This window comes from Mustela nivalis (assembly GCF_964662115.1).
Source record: "Mustela nivalis genome assembly, chromosome: 10".
NCBI lineage: Eukaryota > Metazoa > Chordata > Mammalia > Carnivora > Mustelidae > Mustela > Mustela nivalis.
This window is the reverse complement of record NC_139029.1, coordinates 98,624,743-98,646,567: the sequence shown is the minus strand read 5'-3', so window position 1 is coordinate 98,646,567 and position 21,825 is coordinate 98,624,743. Positions and strand designations below refer to the sequence as shown.

At 37.0% G+C, this 21,825-nt stretch overlaps 1 protein-coding gene across 2 annotated transcripts in view; it reads left to right on the top strand.

The window, feature by feature from the left end:
- The window catches only part of MAN1A2 (mannosidase alpha class 1A member 2), a gene marked incomplete at its 5' end in the record, with an annotated part of 195,812 nt that overhangs the window by 158,909 nt on the left and 15,078 nt on the right, over positions 1-21,825 (top strand). The window contains 2 exons of one of the 2 annotated variants that reach the window (XM_082688026.1): positions 2,380-2,474; positions 5,784-5,899. In XM_082688026.1, coding sequence (XP_082544152.1) covers positions 2,380-2,474; positions 5,784-5,899 — 211 coding nt within the window. Of the gene's footprint in view, positions 1-2,379; positions 2,553-5,783; positions 5,900-21,825 lie in introns of both variants that reach the window. The other variant, XM_082688025.1, reaches the window with a different exon arrangement.

The following is a 21,825-nucleotide window of genomic DNA, read 5'->3' as shown; positions in this document are numbered from 1 at the left end:
CACATTTGATATTTTTTTCTGATTTTTTTTTTATTTGTGCATGTCTCTTAAGTTTGCTTACATTATATGATTTTTGCATCCTCTTAGAGTTCTTTTTACCCAGGTACTAAATTATTTATGGTTTCAACTCATTTTTACTTGCTGGATTAGTTAGTTTCCTTCTGGAAGTGAAGTACAAGTATAAATGGGAAATTTAAGCTAGAAAATAGAAATTAAGTGCAAGATTATTAGGAAATTATTTTTTATCATTCTTAAACAAAGGAACACCTAAGAAATAATGCCCTCAGAAACACAAAACTAGTGATTTGACCAGCCTAATGGATATAATTGGTACATAATTTAGGCTTATGCATTCTTATTTACCAACTTCTCACAAAGCAGATATGTTCTCTTCCTGGTATGTCTTTTTTGTGAAGTTGTGAATGGCCAATCAGAGAGAGAGAATTTTTAGTGAGAAGTTTAAAATATTAGTATCATGCAGCCAATTTCTACTTCCAGTTCAGGCAGTATTATCATTATAGAAGTTACTGTCTCATTTAACATTAGCCTTAAGATTAACATTTGAAAACTTCATATGATCACCTCTTAGCATTCATTCTTTGAGAAAGGAAAAACATAAGAAATTCAGATAAAATGACTTACTCTACTCTATTGGATTGCCATCATCTCATTGCTTATGGTGTTTAACTTTTATTGTCATTTTTTTTCCCCATTTATTCATTTGACAGACAGAGATCACAAGCAGGCAGAGAAAGAGAGAGGGAAACAGGCTGCCTGCTGAGCAGAGAGCCCGATGCGGGGCTCGATCCCAGAACCCCGGGATCATGACCCGAGCCGAAGGCAGAGGCTTTAACCCACTGAGCCACCCAGGCGCCCCAACTTTTATTGTCATTTTAAAAACATTTATTAAATGCCAAATCATATTTGACCATATCCTGACCTTGTTAATAAACAGGATAGAAGTTCTTTAACAAAAAATATTGATGAGTTGTTGGTTAATCCTAACCTCAAATCCCATTGAAGAGCTAGCTGGTAAAAGCTTTATGTGCACACAGAGTTATGCATATGGTTTCACAGGCTTCTTGGCAGAACACTATCTTCTTCCGGAGCCTGTCACAGAGTTCATGACCCTCAGATTGAAAATCTCTTGCTTGAGTTCTGCTTTAGTTCTCTTAGACTTAGCGGTAAATTCTTCTGGATCACATATTTTGCTTTCAGTAGAACAATCAACCATTGGTACAAGGCTTTTGGTTTTGTGTATTTTCTTGGAGGTGATGGTTGGTGAGAAAGACTTGATTTTCACATTTGTATGGGATTACTTAGAGCTTATAGTGTCTCCCTTGTAGTGCTGAAATTTGCTACAGCAACCCATGTCGTGCCAGCAACGGTGGCATGGTTCTGTTTGTGGTCTCCCAGCATTATAGTTCTTGTTTTACCTTTTCTTTTCTGAGAAAACATAAAAATGTCTAGCATTTTTTTGGAAGAGATGAGAGACCTTGAAACTACCCCTAAGAGGAAAGAAAAATGGCAGCTGAGAATGGTAATTATGTGTGAGCCCAACATTCCAGTGGAAGATGACTTCACATTGATCAGATTTAAGGTGCTCGGTGTGATTAGAAAGAGGTTATTGAAAAGACTTTAATGTAGTGTCGTATTCTAGCCTGAATGGAAATCATGTCATTCAAAAAATAGAATGTAGTGTTGAAATATATGTGTAATGGCCCTGTTTTATTCAAATTGATAAATGGGCAATACTGATGAAATTCTTGGTGATTGACAGTTTGAATCTCTTCCTTACTATATATACAGGGGCCATAGGAGGGAAGAGTTTATCTTTAAAACTGCTTTAAGTTTGAAAATACATTGCTTTTTATATACTGTAGGATGCTCAAAAAGTGTATCCTCTACACCTTAATCTAATTCAAGATCTGAGCTCTAAAATGTTTTCTTACATATGTGTGTTCTATTTAAAAGGACTTTAAAATTGTTCTGACTTTAAAAAAATTATTCTGCACAGTACAATTATCTGCCTCATTTTATTTTTGAATAGAACAGAATATATAATGTGCTTATGTCTAGCTTTGCATTTGTTGCCAGAGGATTACTAGACTCTTGTCAGTATAGTTGGATTTAGCGGTATGTTGATGTGCATTATGTATGAGAAATATTTCATGTCAGGATAATAGGAATATTTATAAGGCTAGTATAGGAAAACCAAATGTGGATCTTTTAAAGTCACTGATTTTGCAAAACAGCCACAATAAAAATAAAATGAACATAACTTTACATTATACCCCATTCTTTTAGGGGAAAAAGAAGCTCTGGCGAACAAACACAAATGGTTTATTGTGCTCATTTGTTTCTTTTGTCATGTTACAGCATTAAAGCTGGGTCCTGAATCATTCAAGTTTGACGGTGCAGTAGAGGCTGTGGCAGTCCGGCAGGCTGAAAAGTATTACATCCTCCGTCCAGAAGTAATTGAAACCTATTGGTACCTATGGCGATTCACTCATGATCCAAGATATAGGCAGTGGGGCTGGGAAGCAGCACTGGTAAATAAGCCAATATTTCATTTTATGTGCAAGAGCATTAAATCAAGCCTGCCCACAGAGCCACATGTCCTCATCCATGTTACCTCATGTTCAGTAATTGTAGTGAGGCTTTATTTATCTGATGCAAAAACTCTGTTACTCAATTTAAGTTGCAAGTTTCTTTCTTTTCTTTTTCCTTTCCTTTTCTTTCTTTCTTTCTTTCAATATTTTATTTGTTTGAGAGAGAGAGAGGGAGAGCACCAGCAGGGGAGGGAGGGGCAGAGCTCCCTCTGAGAGTAAGTAGAGTAGTAAGTAAGTAGACTCCCCACTGAGCACAGAGCCTGTCCCTGTTGTAGGGCTTGATCCCAGGACCCTGAGATCATGACCTGAGCTGAAGTCATGATTTTGCTCAACCGAGTCTCCCGGGGGCCCCTTAAGTTAAGTTACTTAAGCAGTAGAAGTAAACCTTAGAATCCAGTTTAGTTCTTGATGAAAACTATTTTCCTCCTGATGTTCACTCATTCTTCTTCTTGAATAATGAAAAATCATTTAAAAGACATGATGGGTTTAAGTATGATTACACAGTTTCTTTACTTGCCAGTTAAGGCTTAACCTCTAGGAAAAAAAAATCCTGAAACTGCCCAGACTCACAGCTGGGATAGATTACCCACTATTCACTTCAGCTTGTGTTCCAAGTAATTTCTTAGTCGACCATCATAAGAAGAATCAGTGAATTGTTAAAATTTTTCTAGATTGAAAGACTGTTTATTTACTTATCTATTTATGAGACATTTTTACTAGCTAGTAAGTAAAGAAGTCAAGTGTTTTTTTCTTAAAATCCTAGCCTTTCAGAGAACCCCATGGCTGTCACTACCTAGAGAGGAAGAAAAATATTAGTCTTCTCATGAAAGTATAGCATATTCCTGGGAGTGAGGGAGTGTTTTATTCTTCGAGATACACTAATTATGACAAATAACAGTAATTATTACGGATATTCATATACCAGTTGTATAACTTAATGTTGCAGCCTAGACAGAATTATGACATTGTAGGGGAGGTAAATAATGTTAGTAAATATCTTTGGTAAGAATGTACAAGATATGTTTTAGGGCAGAATGTAGACCAATTTATGTAAAAAAAAGGTTTCACAACCAGAGTATAAAGAACGTGAACTGAAATAATTACAGTTTAAATTCAAGTTTCAGAAGATGCCATGATGAGGAAAGGCAGAGATGGAGATAAAAGAGGAAGATTTGTATCTTAATTCACATTTTTTTTTAAAGATTTTATTTATTTATTTGACAGAGAGAAATCACAAGTAGACGGAGAGGCAGGCAGAGAGAGAGGGAAGCAGGCTCCCCGCCAAGCAGAGAGCCCGATGCAGGACTCGATCCCAGGACCCCGAGATCACGACCCGAGCCGAAGGCAGCGGCTTAACCCTCTGAGCCACCCAGGCGTCCCTTAATTCACATTTTAAATAGAAGTTGCTTTTTTGTCCATCACTGGACATACCCATGACGGATATGAAGAAGGTAAAGGGAAGACAGATTGAGACAGAAGAATAGTATCTTGTATGTCTTCTGTAGCTTTAGCTATTCCATTCACATCTTCAGACTTCCAAATTTGAGTATATTTGCATGAAAACTTGCCTTCAAGAAATTATCCTAAATGACTTAAAGATTTAGTCATGCCTCCCTGCCACTTTCACAGTATCCTTAAACTGCTCTTGATAGCTTTCTGGTGGTGAAGACACATGATCATTGTAGAGAACATGGCATTTAAAAACTCCTGAATTCAAAATATGTTTAAAATATTTAGATAAGAGGGTTGGCTCAGTCGGTTGAACAGCTGACTCTTGATTTCAGCTCAGGTCATGATTTCAGGGTCCTGGGATGAAGCCCTGTGTTGGTCTCCAAGTTCAGTAGAGAGTCTGCTTGAAAACTCTTTCTTCCTCTTTCTCCCTCTGCTCCTCCCCCTGCACGTGCACATGCACTCTCTCCCCTCTCTTTTTTTCTCTCTTTCTCTTAAATAAGTCTTTAAAAAAAATATATTTAGATAGAGTAAAGTACCAAACTCTTTGGTAAGACGACTTTTAAAACCCAGCTGTAGTAAAAATGGAACTATATAAAAATGAACAGCTTGATTAAATAAAAACTTTCGGTGTTAATTAGCTTTTCATTAGAAAAGAGGAAAACCAGAAGAGTAAGAAAGGTAACAAGATTAGGAAAAAGAAGCCATGGCGGTAATGATTAAATAATTGTACCTTCATATGACAGTGTCTCAGGGTTATGTAGGGCAGAGAAAGAAAAGAACCACATGTGATTCAGCTTCTCGTGAATGGCTTATTTTTATAGTGATAGACCTGCATAAGCAGGATATTTGCTTCCTTTGAATTAAAAACAGGTTTGAGTGGGTGCCATTTGATTCCATGTATTTTATTTAGACATGTTCAGAGATGCAAGAAGAGATCTAAATTAAGAATTTTAGCTCACAGTTGGGCAGTAGAGCACAGTAGTTAATAATGTGGAGCAAATTACTATTCTTTGCCTTAGTTTTCCTGTCTGAAGTAGAGCCTATTGAGACACTTCATGGGTTGTTAGAGATTTTAATGTTATTATATATGAAGCCCTTACAAGACCCTCCAGCACGTAGCAAAAACTTCATAATGGTTAGCTTTTAATATTGTAATTATTGTAACAGCTATGTGGGTGGGTACATCCTGCCAGTTGGTACCACCTGTAATGCCTAACTTGTAGGATTGTAATATAATGTCTGTCATACAGTAAGCTTGCAGTAAATATTACCTCATTGCTACTACTAGGGAGAGCTCCTAGGTAATAACTTTTTTCAAAGCATGTTTTGGATTGTTTATTCTTAGAAGTGAAAAACAATTGTCTTTGAAATTTAATTCAAACTAACCTCCCCTGGTTTGCCAAAATTAATGAGGGTTTATTGTGCTAGACAGGTCTCTAATTCAGTGTGAATAGTCCAAACTTGACTTTCTCAAGTGAGGAAAATGTAAGATGTTTTTGAAAGATTAAAGAGTTTTGGAGAGGGAAAAGTTCCACAGGAAACAGGATACCTCGGTTAATTTTTCCAGTGCAAGAATATTTCCATTTGATAATAAATCTTATTCTTAACCTGTCAAATTCTTACATAGATCTTTGTGAACTTTTGACTATGGTTCCTTAATTTGTCCTTCAAAACTTGATATTCTGTGGAATTGATTGTTTTGTCTGATTGCTTTCACAGGCTATTGAAAAGTATTGCCGAGTCAGTGGTGGTTTTTCTGGGGTGAAGGATGTGTATTCTTCTACTCCCACACATGATGATGTACAGCAGAGTTTCTTTCTTGCTGAGACATTAAAGTAAGTAGATGCCTTTAAAAAGTTTTTATTGTGGGCTGGTTTTGCTGTATGATCGCTACATGATGAATTATGACTGTGTGGTATGTCACACTAGGTTTTATTACAAATATCTTTTTTTTTTTAAGATTTTATTTAGTTATTTGACAGAGAGAGATCACAAGTAGGCAGAGAGGCAGGCAGAGAGAGAGGAGGAAGCAGGCTCCCTGCTGAGCAGAGAGCCCGATGCGGGACTCGATCCCAGGACCCTGGGATCATGACCTGAGCCGAAGGCAGCGGCTTAACCCACTGAGCCACCCAGGCGCCCATTACAAATATCTTTTTATGTAATTGGGTCTTAAATTTTTAGCTGCATCTCAAGAAGAGTGACATTAACTATGAGGTAGATATTTTGTCAAGTAAGAGTTTAGTACCTTCATTTTGTCCTTGGCTCTGTGGTGTGCATTGGAATCCCCTGGAAGACTCCTGAAAACATGCATCACTTGGGCCATACCCACAGAGTTTCTGATTTAGTAGGTCTTAAGGCCAAACCTAAGAATCTGCATTTCTGATGGATTCTCAGCTGATACTGATGCTGGTCCTGGGACCACACCTGAACTCTCTACTCTGGCTAATGAAATCAGTTCAGAATAATCATGGAGTTTTAAAGGTCCTAGAGGATATATGATCATAGTCATGCATCCTCCCTATGAGGTTTCCTCTAAAGATATACATAAAAGGAAGGGGGGGGAAGACAGCTATTACTTGAGTTTATTCAGAACTCCAGGCAGAGCTCTATAAATTGACCTGGAAGAAGGTGGAGGCTTGAAATGTGTCCGCTTCCCTAAGGACCTACAAAATAAATATCTTTTGATAACCTCTCTTAAATTTCATAAATTTCCTGTCTGCCTATTCCTGAATGCTTCATAAACTGTCATTTCATTTGTTCAAAAAAAAGTATTTTCAACTGTTTATTTTTAACTTCAATCTCAAATCCAGTAAGGATCATTTGTCGCTTTTGGTTGTCATGTCTCTCTGGTTTTCTTTAACCTAGAGCAGTGTTCCATTTTGCTTCTGTCTTCTATGACATTGACATAAGTGTTCAGGCTAGTTGCTCTGGAGAAAGTCCTTTAGATATTTGTGCTTTGTTTCTTTGTGATTGGATTTAGGTTAAATGTTTTGGGCATGATATTATATAGATGATGTGTCCTCATTGCATCCTCTAAAGAGGCACATGATAAAAGGTTAACCCATTACTGGTAACTCCAAGTTTGATCATAAGGTTAGATTCGATTAACGTAAAGAATCTTACTTGTTGGGGCACCTGGATGGCTCAGTGGGTTAAAGCCTCTGCCTTCGGCTCAGGTCATAATCTCAGGGTCCTGGGATGGAGCCCCACATTGGGCTCTCTGCTCAGCGGGGAGCCTGCTCCCACCCCCCCCCCCCAGCCTGCCTCTCTGCCTACTTATGATCTCTCTCTCTGTCAAATAAATAAATAAAATCTTTAAAAAAAAAAAAGAAGAAGAAGAATCTTTCTTGTTTTTTGTGAGTGATAAGTGATCTGTGGAGTGGTAACTCCCTGATTGGGTAAATATCCTTTTTCCAATAGTCTTTCACCCAGTGTTACTAGCATCTTACTCAATCAACTATTACTGTAGTAGTGGTCAAATGCTGATTTTGAGGCTTCTAGTCTTAAAAAGAAATTACTTGATTTTCAACATTTGTATACCATTTTCTTTATATCACTCTTCTGCTCAAAAAGCCACAGCTCAAAAAGCTCATCTCTAGCATCATTTCTCATTTCTTTTACTATAGATTCTATCCTTAAATCAAGCTATAGTCAAATATATATATATATATATATATATATATGAATATACATATGGAATATATATATTCCTTTGCATTTCATTGCCTATTTCATATTTCATTGGCTCTGGCAGGAATACCTTACGATTTCTATCAATTCCCCTCTCTTATTTCTAAATTCATATCTCACCTGTTACAGATTGGCTTTCATAATTCTAATTCCTCATCAATATAGACCTTGAGTACTTTAGTACATGGGATAGGGCTGCAAATTTGTGCCATGCTGCCTTTCCCTTTCCAGTATGTGTATGGAATATCTCCAGATCACCATTTGACCACCTTGGTACTTTCACTGCGGAGTTCAGAAAGAATCCATTTGAACACAGCACTCTAGGTAACCAGTTTATTTATAAATAAATATGTGTATATATATATATATATATATGTAGAGAGAGAGACACACACACACACAACAGTACTAACTACAATACTAACTATAATACTCAACTTCTAGAAAAACACATATATGTTTGGATCAATAAAAATGAAAAAATCAAACAAGAACAATCAATTTTACAGGTAATTATAACAACATCTAGACTGAAGAAATTATTAGAGTTGAGTACTACATTCAGCCCCAAGCTTCTTGGTAGTTAAAGCAAAAAGAAAGCATTTTGTTCAGTGTCATTCTCATCTTTGTGAGTTGGGAGAATGTATTACTGTAACAAATGAGACTGAATTTTTTTTTTTAACCGCTAAATTTTAAGATGACTTAATTTGATAGCTCGTTATTAAAGACTGAACTACTAGATGAAGCATGTAAAAATGCCCTTATTATAGGTCAAAAAGAGTTGAATACTAGGAATTTTACTTGGTTCAACCTAGTTCAACCTAATATAAAATGTTATAGAAGATGTCAGACTCTTAATGTGACTTATTCTTTATAAAAACTTGTGGCATTTGAATCAAGACATTTCTGTGAAGACTAATATAGGTTTATGTTTTCTTACTATTAAAATAGAGCTTAAAACTCTATAAAGCCATGAAGACTAGTATGATTTCCTAGATTTTTCTTAAATACCAACTAAACAGGAGTGGTTCAGATTTATTGTTAATTCATTACAGGGCAATAATCCATTAGTTGTAGCTACCAGAGATGGCAGCTGATTAGCTTGGCAGTGGCAAAGTTAAGTGTAAAAGCCTGTGGTCTTCACCTAGTTGAGGGCCATTTAACCTGGGGTGATATACTATATCTAGATGGACTATAGCTGTAGGTAGACATTTTCCTCCAGAAGATAAGATGCTGTATCCTCTTTCCTTGCTTCCCTTAGTAGTTGCTAATTTGTTTATTCCTATAGCATATATACTGATGGCACAATAAAAACTATGTAATCAGTAAGGTCAGAGATAGATTCCTTCAAAGCCTCTTTCCTTAAAACCCTTACATTCTATTAGAGGAAATAAAACACGTGCAGATTTGTAAAAAAAAAAATGTTAAAAATAGTACATAAGAGAAATGTTAATAAAAAGCAAGTTTTCTCAAGGAGGAAGAGTTTACTTAACCTAGAAAGCATAAAGAAAGACTTCCTGAAAGTGGTGGCATTTAAACCAGATCTGAAAGCAAGATGAATAGAGTAGGATGAGTTCATATTTGGGGAGTAGCTATAAGGCAGACAATGAAATATTAAGGATGAGATATAAGCACTCTTTAGTGTAACTGACGGTTGCTAGTTTCTTATGAGATACAGAGATTTGGAAAGAAGGAAGAGTAGGAGATAACATTAAAGTTTTCAGTGTGGGTAATTTTAAGGATTATGACACCAAGTTGCAAGAATAAATAGATTTCCAGAAAAGATAATGGGTTACTTTTGACATGTGTTCCCAGGAGACATTTGAAAATACAGGTCTGGAGCTAAAAGTACAAGTTCAGGAAGATTTTTAAGGATGTAGAGAAAAGAAAGCATATAGCTGATCCTTTGAAGATGCCTACGTGTAACAAAGGAGGTGTTCCAGGTTAGCCTGGTAGAGTGCATTTATCCTCCACTCTCTCTTGAAAGCCATTAGAATGATTATAGAGGGCTAAGAAGGTGTAAAGAAGAAGCACAAAAGAAACGAGAAAGAAATCAACAGCAGACAAGAGATGTCTGCTTTTAGAAGATGGAAAACAGGAAGCTACAGTACCTGCATGAGGAGATGTTTATGAAAACAAACTGGTGAGTGATTCAGAACCTTGGAAAGACCAGAGACTGTAGGGTGTGTGGTAGGGTTGACAACTGAGGAATTTTTAAGTAAATTTATGTAAGGAGTAGCTAGACCCCAGGTTCACCCCTGCTTCATCTCTACCATGAATGAAACTAGAGATTTTTTTTTCTGAAGAGGTCGAATCATAGAGGCTGTGGACTTAGCGATGTCAGGCACAGCTGAAAACAGGAGATTGGAGGATTCCTTTCTAGGAAATGAATTAGCCTACAGAAAGAAAAACTAGAGCTGCTGCTACATGAGGTTTTGACAGAAAAATGGCCACATCCTCCTCTGTTCCCCAGTGGTGCAGCCACCAGTAAATGCCAACATGCCTATGGTTTCTAATTCACATTAGGGGCCTGGCTTTTAAATATTAATGCGCACATTGACTTAGAAATATTATCAAGCCTGATGTTTATGTATATATACTTAGAGTTTTTAAAGTTTATTTAAAAAATAAAATATGACTACAATGAGGTGATTTGAGAAAATATCCCAGGAGTGAAGGACTTGAGTTTCCAGTTTGAAAGCAGCCATCAAGATTCCAGCATAGTGGATATAAACAGACTCACACCAAGACACAATGCTGTATTCAGAATCCTTGGGGTAAAGGAAAGATCTAATGGCCTCCAAAGAGAGGGAGAATAAAAGTCTTGGAAAAATGATCTGACATTAGGATAGCTTCAGACTTCTCAAGAACAGTTGTGAAAGCTAGAAGCAATGGATCGGTTCATTCAAAATTACGAGAGACAATTAATTCCAACTTCGAATACCAAGTTTTAAGTCATGCAAAGTCTCAAAGGTCTACTATCTGACTTAATGCCTTGGAGGATATATGCTATCAAAACTGAGTATAAATCAAAACAGAAGACATGGGATGTAGGGAACAAGTGAAAGGAAGATCAAGAGGGTTATTGGTCTAGACTGAATGTGACAGAAGACTCTGGAGGGATTTTCTCCAGATTAAATTTATAGGATGTTTCTATCTGAATATCTTAAAAGTAGATTTAGACAATTGAAGATTTTGGTGTATTATTAGTAATAAATACAAGGCAGTCTGCTTTTTAGGTGAGGGGAGGAATTATGTAAGAAAGGAAAAGCCGTGAATAGCTTTCAGCTAATGGGAAATTGCTTAACTTGAAGCCTTTTGTTTGGAGTCTGGATTGTTTTACAAAAATAGGTAAATAATACCACTGCTGCATTTGTCTGGTTGCAAGAAGAGAAATACATTCTTTGATAATGGGCTTGTTTTCTCCAAGAATTGTCTTTTCATTGGTTTTTGATGTAATAAGAGCTGATCCAAAGTCCCTTATTCTACAAGAATCCAAGAGATGTATCTCTACCTCAGTATCTACATCCATTAACCTAATCTTGGCTTGGTTCTGTTCTCTCACCGAATCTTGGCTTGGTTCTGTTGCATCTGTATTGGAAGGTCTCAGAAATTGAGAAAAGTGTACATGTTGAAGATACATTTCTGTTTTTCTGAGTTCGGATTTATTGACATTAATTAAATGGTTATGAGAAATCACAGGTTAGGTGGAATCCTAGTCCTCTTAATAAGTTGTTATTGAAAGAGAAATACCATAAAGACCAAGTTTACTACTACAGTTTGTCTGCTTCCACTGGCAAAATATCTGGGGCAGAAACAATGTTTTGTGTGCCTTTCTGTGACTCTGGCTTGTGCACTCCCCCTTTCCTATCTCTTAAATTCAAACTTTGAATATAATAGCGAAATTCTGGAAAACTATATAATATGTCAAGGATCTTGGTCAAAGCTATGGAAAAAAATTTATGTAAAAGGGTGTTTATTACTGTTCTAAAAATAGTTATTACATGTTCAGTAGTAGTTGGACAGTTAAATAAATTATGGCACGTCCACATGGATATTAGGGAGCCAGTATGAACTCCTCATAATAGAATATTAAGTAGGCTATTAAGGCTATTAATATTAAGTAGGCTATTATGTGCACATATACGTAGGTATAAATAAAATGTGTAGATAAATAACTCCATGTGTATTTTAACATCAAAAACATTGTTTTTATTTTTGTAATCAGAAAAACAGTCTTTTAAATAAATTAAACTGCAGCCATGTTTTCCTGCATCAGATTTAGTGGCTGTTTTTGTGTCTAGAATCAAAAGGAAAGTTTTTTGAGCTACAAGAAAATTTAGAGGTCATTCAGTCCAACAAAAACCACCACAATCCATTTCTTCCTCCCACACACATTCCCAATGCTAAGTCTCTTTACAACACACAGAGTATTTTGTCATAAAGTCTTTTCTGTTTTGTCAGTTGATGGGCAGATTGCTGCCTCAAAAGGCCAACCCGTGCCACTGTTCAAAAGCTTTTTTTATTAGAAAAAATCTTTCTTATTTTCAGTTAAAATCTGCTTCACCGTGAGTTGCATTCAGTGATCCATGTTTTGCCTTTTGGAAATTTACAATCTTCCTTATAAATGTTCACTAAAAATACTTGTATTTGCCAGGTAAACATTGTAAGCTTGTGTCCTGCTCTTTCTATGACAGCGTTCTCCTTCCTTTCTCTGGAGATGAGTGCTTGGTTTTCTAGACTGAACACTGTATTTAAGATGTGGTTAAACCGGGGTGGGTTACCAGTCCCTGCTGTGGTCATTATACTCCCATTAGTGCAAGATAATCCTGTTTTCTATTTTCTGCTACCTCTGTCTATTTAGTTTGAAATTTTATGGTAGGTCTTTTGGGACCGGGGTTGGAGGGAGGGAATGCATGAACTAAGATAATTATTTTCTGTCTTATATTGGGAATGGTTAATTTTTCTGAAATTTATTTTATCCTTATTAAGTTTATTTTGTTAGGTTTAACATACTCTAATTTGTTGAAATTTTGAACTCTTGAATTTTTCATTTAATGTTTTAGCTATTCTAGCTTTGTGTCACTCGGGGATTTAATAAATATGTCTTCTCTACATATACCCAGTTAATTATATGATACAAACATCTAACCATGTATTCTCATCCATACATATTTATCTGTTTCATTCCAGCTTTTCCCCTTAGTAGCTGTGTGACTTTGGACAAGTTACTGAATTTTCTGCCTCAGTTTTATTATATGTAAAAAGAGAATTAGTAATAGTGTCACCTGAAAGAGTTGTTACGGAGGTGAAGATAGCGAAGCATTTAGAATTATACCCGGCACAAAATACAGCATAGCAGGTGGAAAGTCGCTGGAGGACAGGAGGGCTGGCAGCCAGGGAAAAAAGCTAGGTGTGAAGCAAAGGAGAACAAGGACAAACTGGAACTCGCAAGGACAAAAGATCCCGTATCTGTCTCACGGCCTCCAGCTTTGATAAGCAGCTAATTTGCAGAAGAAGCTGGCACCTTTTGCCAGAGGGCTATCCATGCCTGGCTTAGGAATCGGAAAAATTGCCGAGGAGCTCCACCAGGAGCTGCAGGTGCTGCAGGTGGGGCCTCTGCCCCGCCCTCCAAGGTGAGCCAGGCCATCCCGGCACGTGCACAGTATTGTCAGCACACGGCTGGGCTGCACTCCCCGGAAGGCAGAGTGCGGGCCGCTCTTACTGCAGCCTGCAGATCACGTGCGTGCACAAGCCGCTGTAGCCAGCCCTAACTTAGAACCACACAGAGAAGGTGGTTCTGACAAATGTAGCTCCAGCTTAGCTGTGTTTGGCCAAGCCCGCAATCACCGCAGGAGACAAGCCCTTCCAAACAGTGAAAGAAATTAGAAGCTACTTTTATATTCTATAGTATGCAATGTCTGTATATAAAAGACCATTGAAAAACTGCTTTAAAGTTATACTAACTATGAGTAGTGGTACAAGAATAAATGGAACAATAGAACAGAACAGAGTTCAGAAATAGGCCCCCTTATATGTAGGAATTTCATCTTTGAAGAAAAGCAGTGCAGATCATTGAAGGAAAGTCAGATTAGTTAATAGGTGATGTTAGGAAAACTGTTCATTAGGAAAGAGTCCTGGGAGTTCAGCTGGATCCCTGGTAAATAACAAAACTGATCTTAATATAGATCATGCTTTAAATATAAAAAATAAAATAAAATCAGGGGGAAAAAAATGGAAGTTTTTTTTCCCAACTCTGGGAGTGAAGATGGCATGGCACAAAACCCAGAAACCATAGAAGAAAAGATAAAATATTTTAGCCACTTGAAGTGGAAAACATCTACAAGGAGAAAAAAAAATCAGTAAAGTAAAAAATGGCACACTGGGAAGACACACTTGGAAAACATTTGATAGTCAATGGGTAAACTTAAAATCTGAAATTAAGGGAAAAATATTAAGTTAAAATAAGTAAAGGCATTTCACTGAAAATATAGATGGAAAATAGCATGAACAATTGAAAAATAAATGTTTGACCCACTCAGAGAAATGATGTAAACGTAATAATCAGATGCCATGTTTTACTCTCCACTTCAGATTTTAAAAATTTGTGTTCTGGTGTTGGCAAGGATGTAAAGATCTAGTCATTTACCCAGGAGATGAGAGTGTGTGTTTGATGTGAGTGATAGAATCTTTGGGGAAGAACCTATTGAAATGCTAAGTTCACATAAATTTTGCTCCAGGAGTCCTACTCCTGTTGTAGAACTGTCCTGCAGGTGTACTCCCCCAGATGAGGAAGACTGATGAAAAAGGTGCTCTTTGCTTCCACATGGTTGACATTCTTTGCTTCTGTACTGAATAATTAAGTGCCAAATGTACCTTTTCGGCCACATCTCCTGTTAGACCACTTTCCCCAGGCATTTGATCTGTATCTGCCTGTTAGGCCTTTTCACTTCCATGTCCTTAATCTTGCTGTCCCTTCTGTGTGCAGTGCTCATTCCTTTTTTTTTTTAATCCCTAACAGAATCCTATTACTTTCTCGAGGCCTTGTTCAAAAGCCCTGTCTTTGAGGCCTCTCTAACACTAAGGCAGAAGTAGTTCATCCTTAGCTATACTCACAATACTTCCCTGGCCCTGATAGTCTACAGGAAACATTAATACCTTCAGGGCTTGGTTTTATGTTTGGGTTGAGTATACACTCGACAAATGTTTGTTGAACCGTACAGAATTACGACATTATTTGTAATATTATATTTGGTTGCCATATTATAATTGGTTGTGTAAACATCTGTCTCCTCTATATTGTGCAGCTCCTCAAAAATCAAGACTACCTTTTTTTTAATATAGTTTATTTTTTAATTATAAAAATAATATGTGGATATGGCAAGGTGAATTAAATATTAATGTGGAACATAAAAAATGAAAAAGAAACGTTTCTCTGTATTTCCACCTCCAGTTTCACTTCCCAGAGATAATTATTATTAAACTGTTCTTGTTGTATCCCTTTTAGGAGTTTTCCGGGTATAACCAAACATATAAAAATTTATAATGTATATCTTTTTAATAGCCTTTTTCCCCCTACCGAGGCATAGTATACTTACTGTTCTGAGACTTGCTATTTTCTTCTTACTCTTTATTTAGAGAAGGTTTCCATATGGACACAAATCCAATGAGGATTGTCATTTATTTAATCAGTAATTTATTGTCATATAAAATATAACTTTTATATATAGAATTTGGTTCTATTCTAGTTTTTTGCTGTTAAAAACATTTAAATGAACACCCTTTTACATATAATTCTGCTGTTTGTATGAATGTAAATATTGGCTAGATTTCTAGCAGAAAGATGGCTGGGTCAAGGGGCATGTGTATTTGAGTTATGATCATTTTAGAGCACTAACTTCACAAAATTTCTCATAGATAGCTTTGGAAGTTCAGGGAGGAAAATGTTTTAGAAAATTAGCTGATCAGAAACGTTAGAATCAAGAGAATATTCTGAGAAGTAACAAAACATTTAGATAGTACTTGATAGGTGAAGTAAGCTTTGAGCAGGCTTTTTAAAAATCAGTCTTAAATTATTTTGAATTTTTAAATGATTCATAATAAATTCAGACAAGAGAATAAGTCACTTAAATATTTTTCTATAGGTTAAGAACCACAGATAAATCAAACAGGTCTTAGGAAATGAATGGGGATACAAGTTTCAGCATTTCTCACTCTTTCAAGCTATCATTTCCTCGGATCCTTAATTCCACCTCTTTGCTGTAGGTGTGTCTGAGCTCTTTGTCCTTATTTACTAAGTAAATGGTGACCAGAATATACAAATGATACAATGTACTATGAAGTAATTCATCTAACAGATACTAAAGTGCCTCATATGTGCCCTTGCTACTTTATCTGCTGAGGATGCATCTGTGAATATAGGAGAGAACAGTCCTGACATCACGGAACTTAGAAGTTTTTTTGAGTGCCTGCCCATAAAAATAGGCCCTTTGTGTGTATATCATCTGTACTTTCCATTATGCTCTCCCCTTGCCCTGCTCTGTTTTTTTTCAGCACTGTTACCACCTGATAGGTATGTTTGTTTTTTTATCTGTCTCTCCCATTAAGTAGAATGTAAGCGTATAACTGCAGGAACTTTTGCTTTTAACTACTCTCACCTCCTAGCACCCAGCACACAGTGTATGAGGCACTCAATAAATAGGTGTTACGTAAGGATAAAGTTGGCTGTTTACCTCTGTATGCTGACGCTGTTAAGTAGTAGTTTGTTTTTCAGCTTTATTGCGCTCCAATTGACGTAAGATGTTGTGTAAGTGTAAGGTGTTCAGGGTGATTATTTAATACATTTATGTATTGCAGTGTGATTACCATCTGCAATGTCAGCTGACATCTTTGTTGTGAGAGCCTGTAGGAGCTTTCTTAGCAGCTTTCAGGTATATAATACAGTATCCTTAACTGCCATCACAATGCTGTACATTAGATCTCCAGAACTTACCTTCAAACTTTATTCCCTGTGACTAACATCTATGCAGTCCCCTGGTGCACATAATCCCCATTCTGCTCTCTGTTTCTACACGAGTATGGCCTTTGAGCATTTCACATATGGATATCATATATCATATAGTCTTTGTCTTTTCTTTTCTGACTGATCTCACTCAGCATAATGCCGTCAGGGTCTACCCATGCTGGAAATGGCAGGATTTCCTTCTTTCTCATGGCTGAATAGTATTCTGTGTGTGTGTGTGTGTGTGCATGCATGTGTGTTTGTACACACCGTATCTTCTTTATCCATTCATCTGTTGGTGGACACTTAGGTTGCTTCCATATCTCGGCTCTTGTGTAGCTTAGTTAATGTTGCTGTAAACATGGGGATGCATATATCTCTTAAGATCCTGCTTTCATTAACTGTGGATATATACCCAGAAGCAGGATTGCGGGATCGTGTGGCAGTTCTATTTTTAAATTTTTGAGGACCCTCCATACAATTTTCCATAGTGGCTGTACCAGTTCGCATTCCCTCCAACAGCACACAGTGTTACCCTGTTCTCTGCATCTCTGCCATGGTTCTCTTTTCTCTTTGATGAAGCCATTTTAACAGGTATGAGTTGATACCATTGTGGTTTTGGTTTGCATTTCCCTGATAACTAGTGATGCTGAACATCTGCATGTGCCTGTATGTCTTTTTTTTTTTTTTTAAATGTCTATTTAGTTCCTCTGCCCACTTTTTAATTGAACTCATTTTTGTTACTGAGTTGTATGAATTACTGAATATTTTCTATGTTAACCCCTTGTATATATGACTTGCAGATATTTCTCTGTAGGTTGTCTTCCATTTTTTATTGTTTTATTGTTTGTTCTGTTATGCAGAAGCCTTTTAGTTTGATGTAGTTCCATGTATTTATTTTTGCCTTTGTTGTGTGTGCTTTTGGTGTCATACCCAAAAATCATTGCTGAGACACATGTCAAGGAGCTCTTTGTCTTTGTTTTCTTCTAGGACTTTTGCAATTTCAGCTCTTAAGTAGTTTTTAATCATATTTTGTCACTTCTAATTGTATTTTTTTTAAGATTTTATTTCTTTATTTGACAATCAGAGATCACAAGCAGGCAGAGAGGCAGGCAGGGGGAGGGGAGCAGCCTCCCCGCTGAGCAGAGAGCCCAAAGCGGGGCTCGATCCCAGGACCCTGAGATCATGACCTGAGCCAAAGTCAGAGGCTTAACCCAGTGAGCCACCCAGGTGCCCCTAATTGTATTTTTTTAAAGTTTTTATTTAAGTAATCTCTACACCCATTGTGGAGCTCGAACTCATGACCCCGAGATCAAGAGTCACATGCTTTTCCAACAGAGTCAGTGAGGTGCCCTTCTAACTGTTTTTTTTTAAAGCATTCCCTGCTTATCTTACATAAAATTTCAGATTGCTCCCTTTCCCCCCTCTCATTTCCCCTTTAACTTTTCTCCATAGCACCCAACTTCTAACATACTATATAATTTCCGTAGGCGTTTCCCAACTTATATAAATTTCATGAGGGCAGTGTGTATTGTATATTTTAGTTATTGTTGTATCTCCAGTATCTATGGAGGGAACACATATACTTGTTTCAGACTTAGGTATTTGTTGAATAAAGGATTGAATTATTTGATTCCAAGAGAGATCGCTGAAAAAAGCGTTTTATAAGATCTTGCAAAAATGGGAGCAGGAGGGCGAAGAGAATAATAGACCTATTGGGGAGTTGAGGCTCCGGGCTTGAACTCAAAATTTGGTTTGTGCTAGAAGATTGCTATCAGTGACTAGGTGAGGAAATTGATGAAGCAAGAAGAAAACGCCCAACACAAGCTGAGAAGAGTGGGGGAGTCGGGACAGTGGATTTGTTTTCAGTAGAATCAGAGGTTCAGATGCCCACATGAAGGAGAAAAGCAGAAATAGTGCCAACTAGCTGGTGTTGGAAGATAGATAAAGTTGGTAAACCTAGAGCAGTGGTTCTTAAGCTTGAGCTTGTATCAGAATCACGTGGAAAGGTTGATAAAGCACAAGATGGCTGGGCTCCATCACCCGAGATTCTGATTAGTACATCTTGCGTGGAGTCTAAGAATCTGCGTTTGTAAATATTATGCTGCTGGTCGTTGAGGAACTGCTGACCCCTGTGAGTCAGTGCACCTTTTATGGCAGAAGCTAGGGGTCAAGGAATCACCTATGCTGACAAGGGATAGCCAGTACTCCATGAGGGCAGGTGGGCAGATCATTGCTGTTAGCTGCGTTATGTTGTCCAGTCTCCTCAACTGCTGGTCCACTGGAGGACCAAAACTATGGTCTGCATGGTTTTTACTTCCTCTTAGGACTCACCACAGTGTCACAGTGCAATCCAAATATTAAATGGTAGGTATACCCACATACACAGAGTGAATTTCACTGGCATTCTTTAATAGAAGCATTTTTTTTAGTTTCAAGCCTGTTCCTTTGAAGTATCCTTGCCATTTTTTTTTTGCTGCAGTAGAGGGAGCTACAATCCAGATTGTATTCATATAGCAATAACACATAATGGGGTTAATTTCCTTTCCCATCCTTTCCTTTTAGTCTTTTTTTAAAATCCACTTTAATGAAGTACTTTAAATGTGCAGTTTATTGTCTTTGGGCAGATATATATGCCTGGGTAACTAGCACCTCAGTTACTCTGGAACACTTCAGTTCCTAGTCTTGCAGTGATATCTGCCCCACCTCCAAATACGCAGCTGCTTTTGGTCACTATAGGTTGCCTGCCTAGAATCTCATGTAATTGTAGTCATGCAGTATGTACTTACTTTTGTGCATAATGTTTTTTAGATTAGTCAGTGTTGTTGCATGTATCAGTAGTTCACTTTTTTCTGATGGTAAGTAGTATCCTGTTGTAAGGGTATACCATGTTTTGTGTATCTGTTATTCTCTTTTTGATGGCATGTGCCCTATGCTTTTGAAAGGAATCGGGGTGAAAAAGGAATTATGTTTATTTACCATTTGACTACCTGTAAGTATTTTGCTCTTAATTTCTTCTTTCCAGGAAGTTTTTAATTCTTCCCTTAAGAGTAATGGTACCTCATTGGCTATTATCAAATAGTTACTGCCAAATAATTTGCTATTATTAAATAAAATTCTAAATGTTTCTGATCTTCTTCTTAAAGTAGAGATGGCATAGATGAAACCATAGGAGCCAGAATTTGTAGCAACAGTCTTCCTCTCAAAACTTAAGTAAATATTGTTGCCTAAAGTTGTTATAAAAGTTCTGGTGAGACTTCCAGTTTTCCCTTTGCAAACCATTTTATTGACCAAGTTTTTCTTGATACTTAGCTAGGTTTGCTAATTAGCTGTTCTTTCTAGATGGAATATTTTAGTATGATAGAGAAAACTAGTAATATAGGAAAAGGTAATAGTAATACAAGAAAAGTAAATAGGAAAGGGTAATAGACCTGTAATCAAGAACTATACCAAAATGCTAATTGTAGCATCTAGGAGGTAAGCATGTGTGGGTTTCACCGTAAAATTCTTTTGAAGTTTCTGAGGTGTGAAGGTTTTATAGTAAAATACTAGGGCGGGGGAAGAAGGGAAAGCTAGTAAATTGTTGCCCAGGACAGATATTGTTACTGATGTTGCTTTTCTGTCCTCCAGTAGTTCTGGTTCTCCTTTTTATAGCCCCTGTTATCTGCCTGTGCCTGTCAAGTTATTCTCAGCATAAACAAATGAAAGCACAGTTAGCCAGCTATCAGACTATTAAAGCTAATCCCTAGTGAAGAAGGTTTTGAAGTAGGTTCAAAGACAGTTCTGATAATAGTTTTGTCAGTAAAGCATCAAGAGTAGCATGACTTCTAAGTTTGTAATCAAAAGTGTCCAAGTAATATATTTGGGAGAGAGGGAGGAATCAATGAGATTTTTGGAGTGAGGATTCTTAGCCAAGGAAAAAACAGTTCAGGAGGGAAGACTGGAAAAACCAAGCCACTATTCCCTTCCATTTATCTTTCATCTTTTATCTTGTCTGTAACTAGATCCTAAAGTTAACCTCCTACCATGAGAAAATGACTATATTTCCAGCTGGAAAAGTAGCATTAAATCTCCTGTTCTGTGCTGTTCTCTGCACCCTTACCCCTGACAGCTGATTTGCAAACTAAGTCAAATCCATAAGTATTTATTAAATAACTGCTCTCTTTTCAGAATTGTGCTATTTGGAAATTAAAGTGTATGAAACATAACGCTGTATGAGGAGCTTGCAGTCTAGTTAAGAAAAATCTCTTATTTCTGGCCCTGGGCAAATTCAGTAAAAGTACAAACTGTATAGTCAAGTGCTAAATAGAATATAAATGTTTTAGAGATTCAAAGAAGGGAACTTTGGCGTGGGCTGGAGTAGTCATGAAAAAAGTTTGAGATAATGCTACATTGTAATAGGTGAGGTAAAGCAGAAAGTCATTTCATGAAAAGGGATTCAGCTTGAGAAAACAAATGCTACTGTTCTTCAAAAAGACAGTAAAGAAACTGGACTTACTAAAGAATATTCATTGGAAGTAATGGGAGATAGGCTTCTAGAATCAACATCAGGGAAGCAGCAGTATGGATGAACATTGAGAACACTATGTTCAGTGAAATGAGCCAGTCACAAAAAGATTGTTATGATTCCACCCGTATAAAGTACCTCTAACCAAACTGATAGGAACAGAAAGTAGAAGGTGGTTTATCAGGCACTGGGGGAAGGGAAAAGGGGAATTGTTGCTTGAAAGGGTGTAGAATTTCAGTTTTGCAAGATTAAAAAGTTCAGGAATCTGTTTCACAATTGTGTGAACATACATAGCTCTACTGAACTTAAAAATAAGATGGTAAATTTCTTTGTTTCTTTTTTAAACTATAGTTGACACACAGTGTTATTGTTAGTTTCAGGTATAGAACATACTGATACAATAACTCAGTCTATGTTATGCTCACCACAAGTCTAGCCACCATCTGTCACCGTCTGTCACCACAGTCCTATTACAGTATCATTGGCCATGTTTCCTGTTCTGTACCTTTTATCTATGTGACTTACTCATTTCATAACTGGAAGCCTATGTCTCCCTCTCCCCT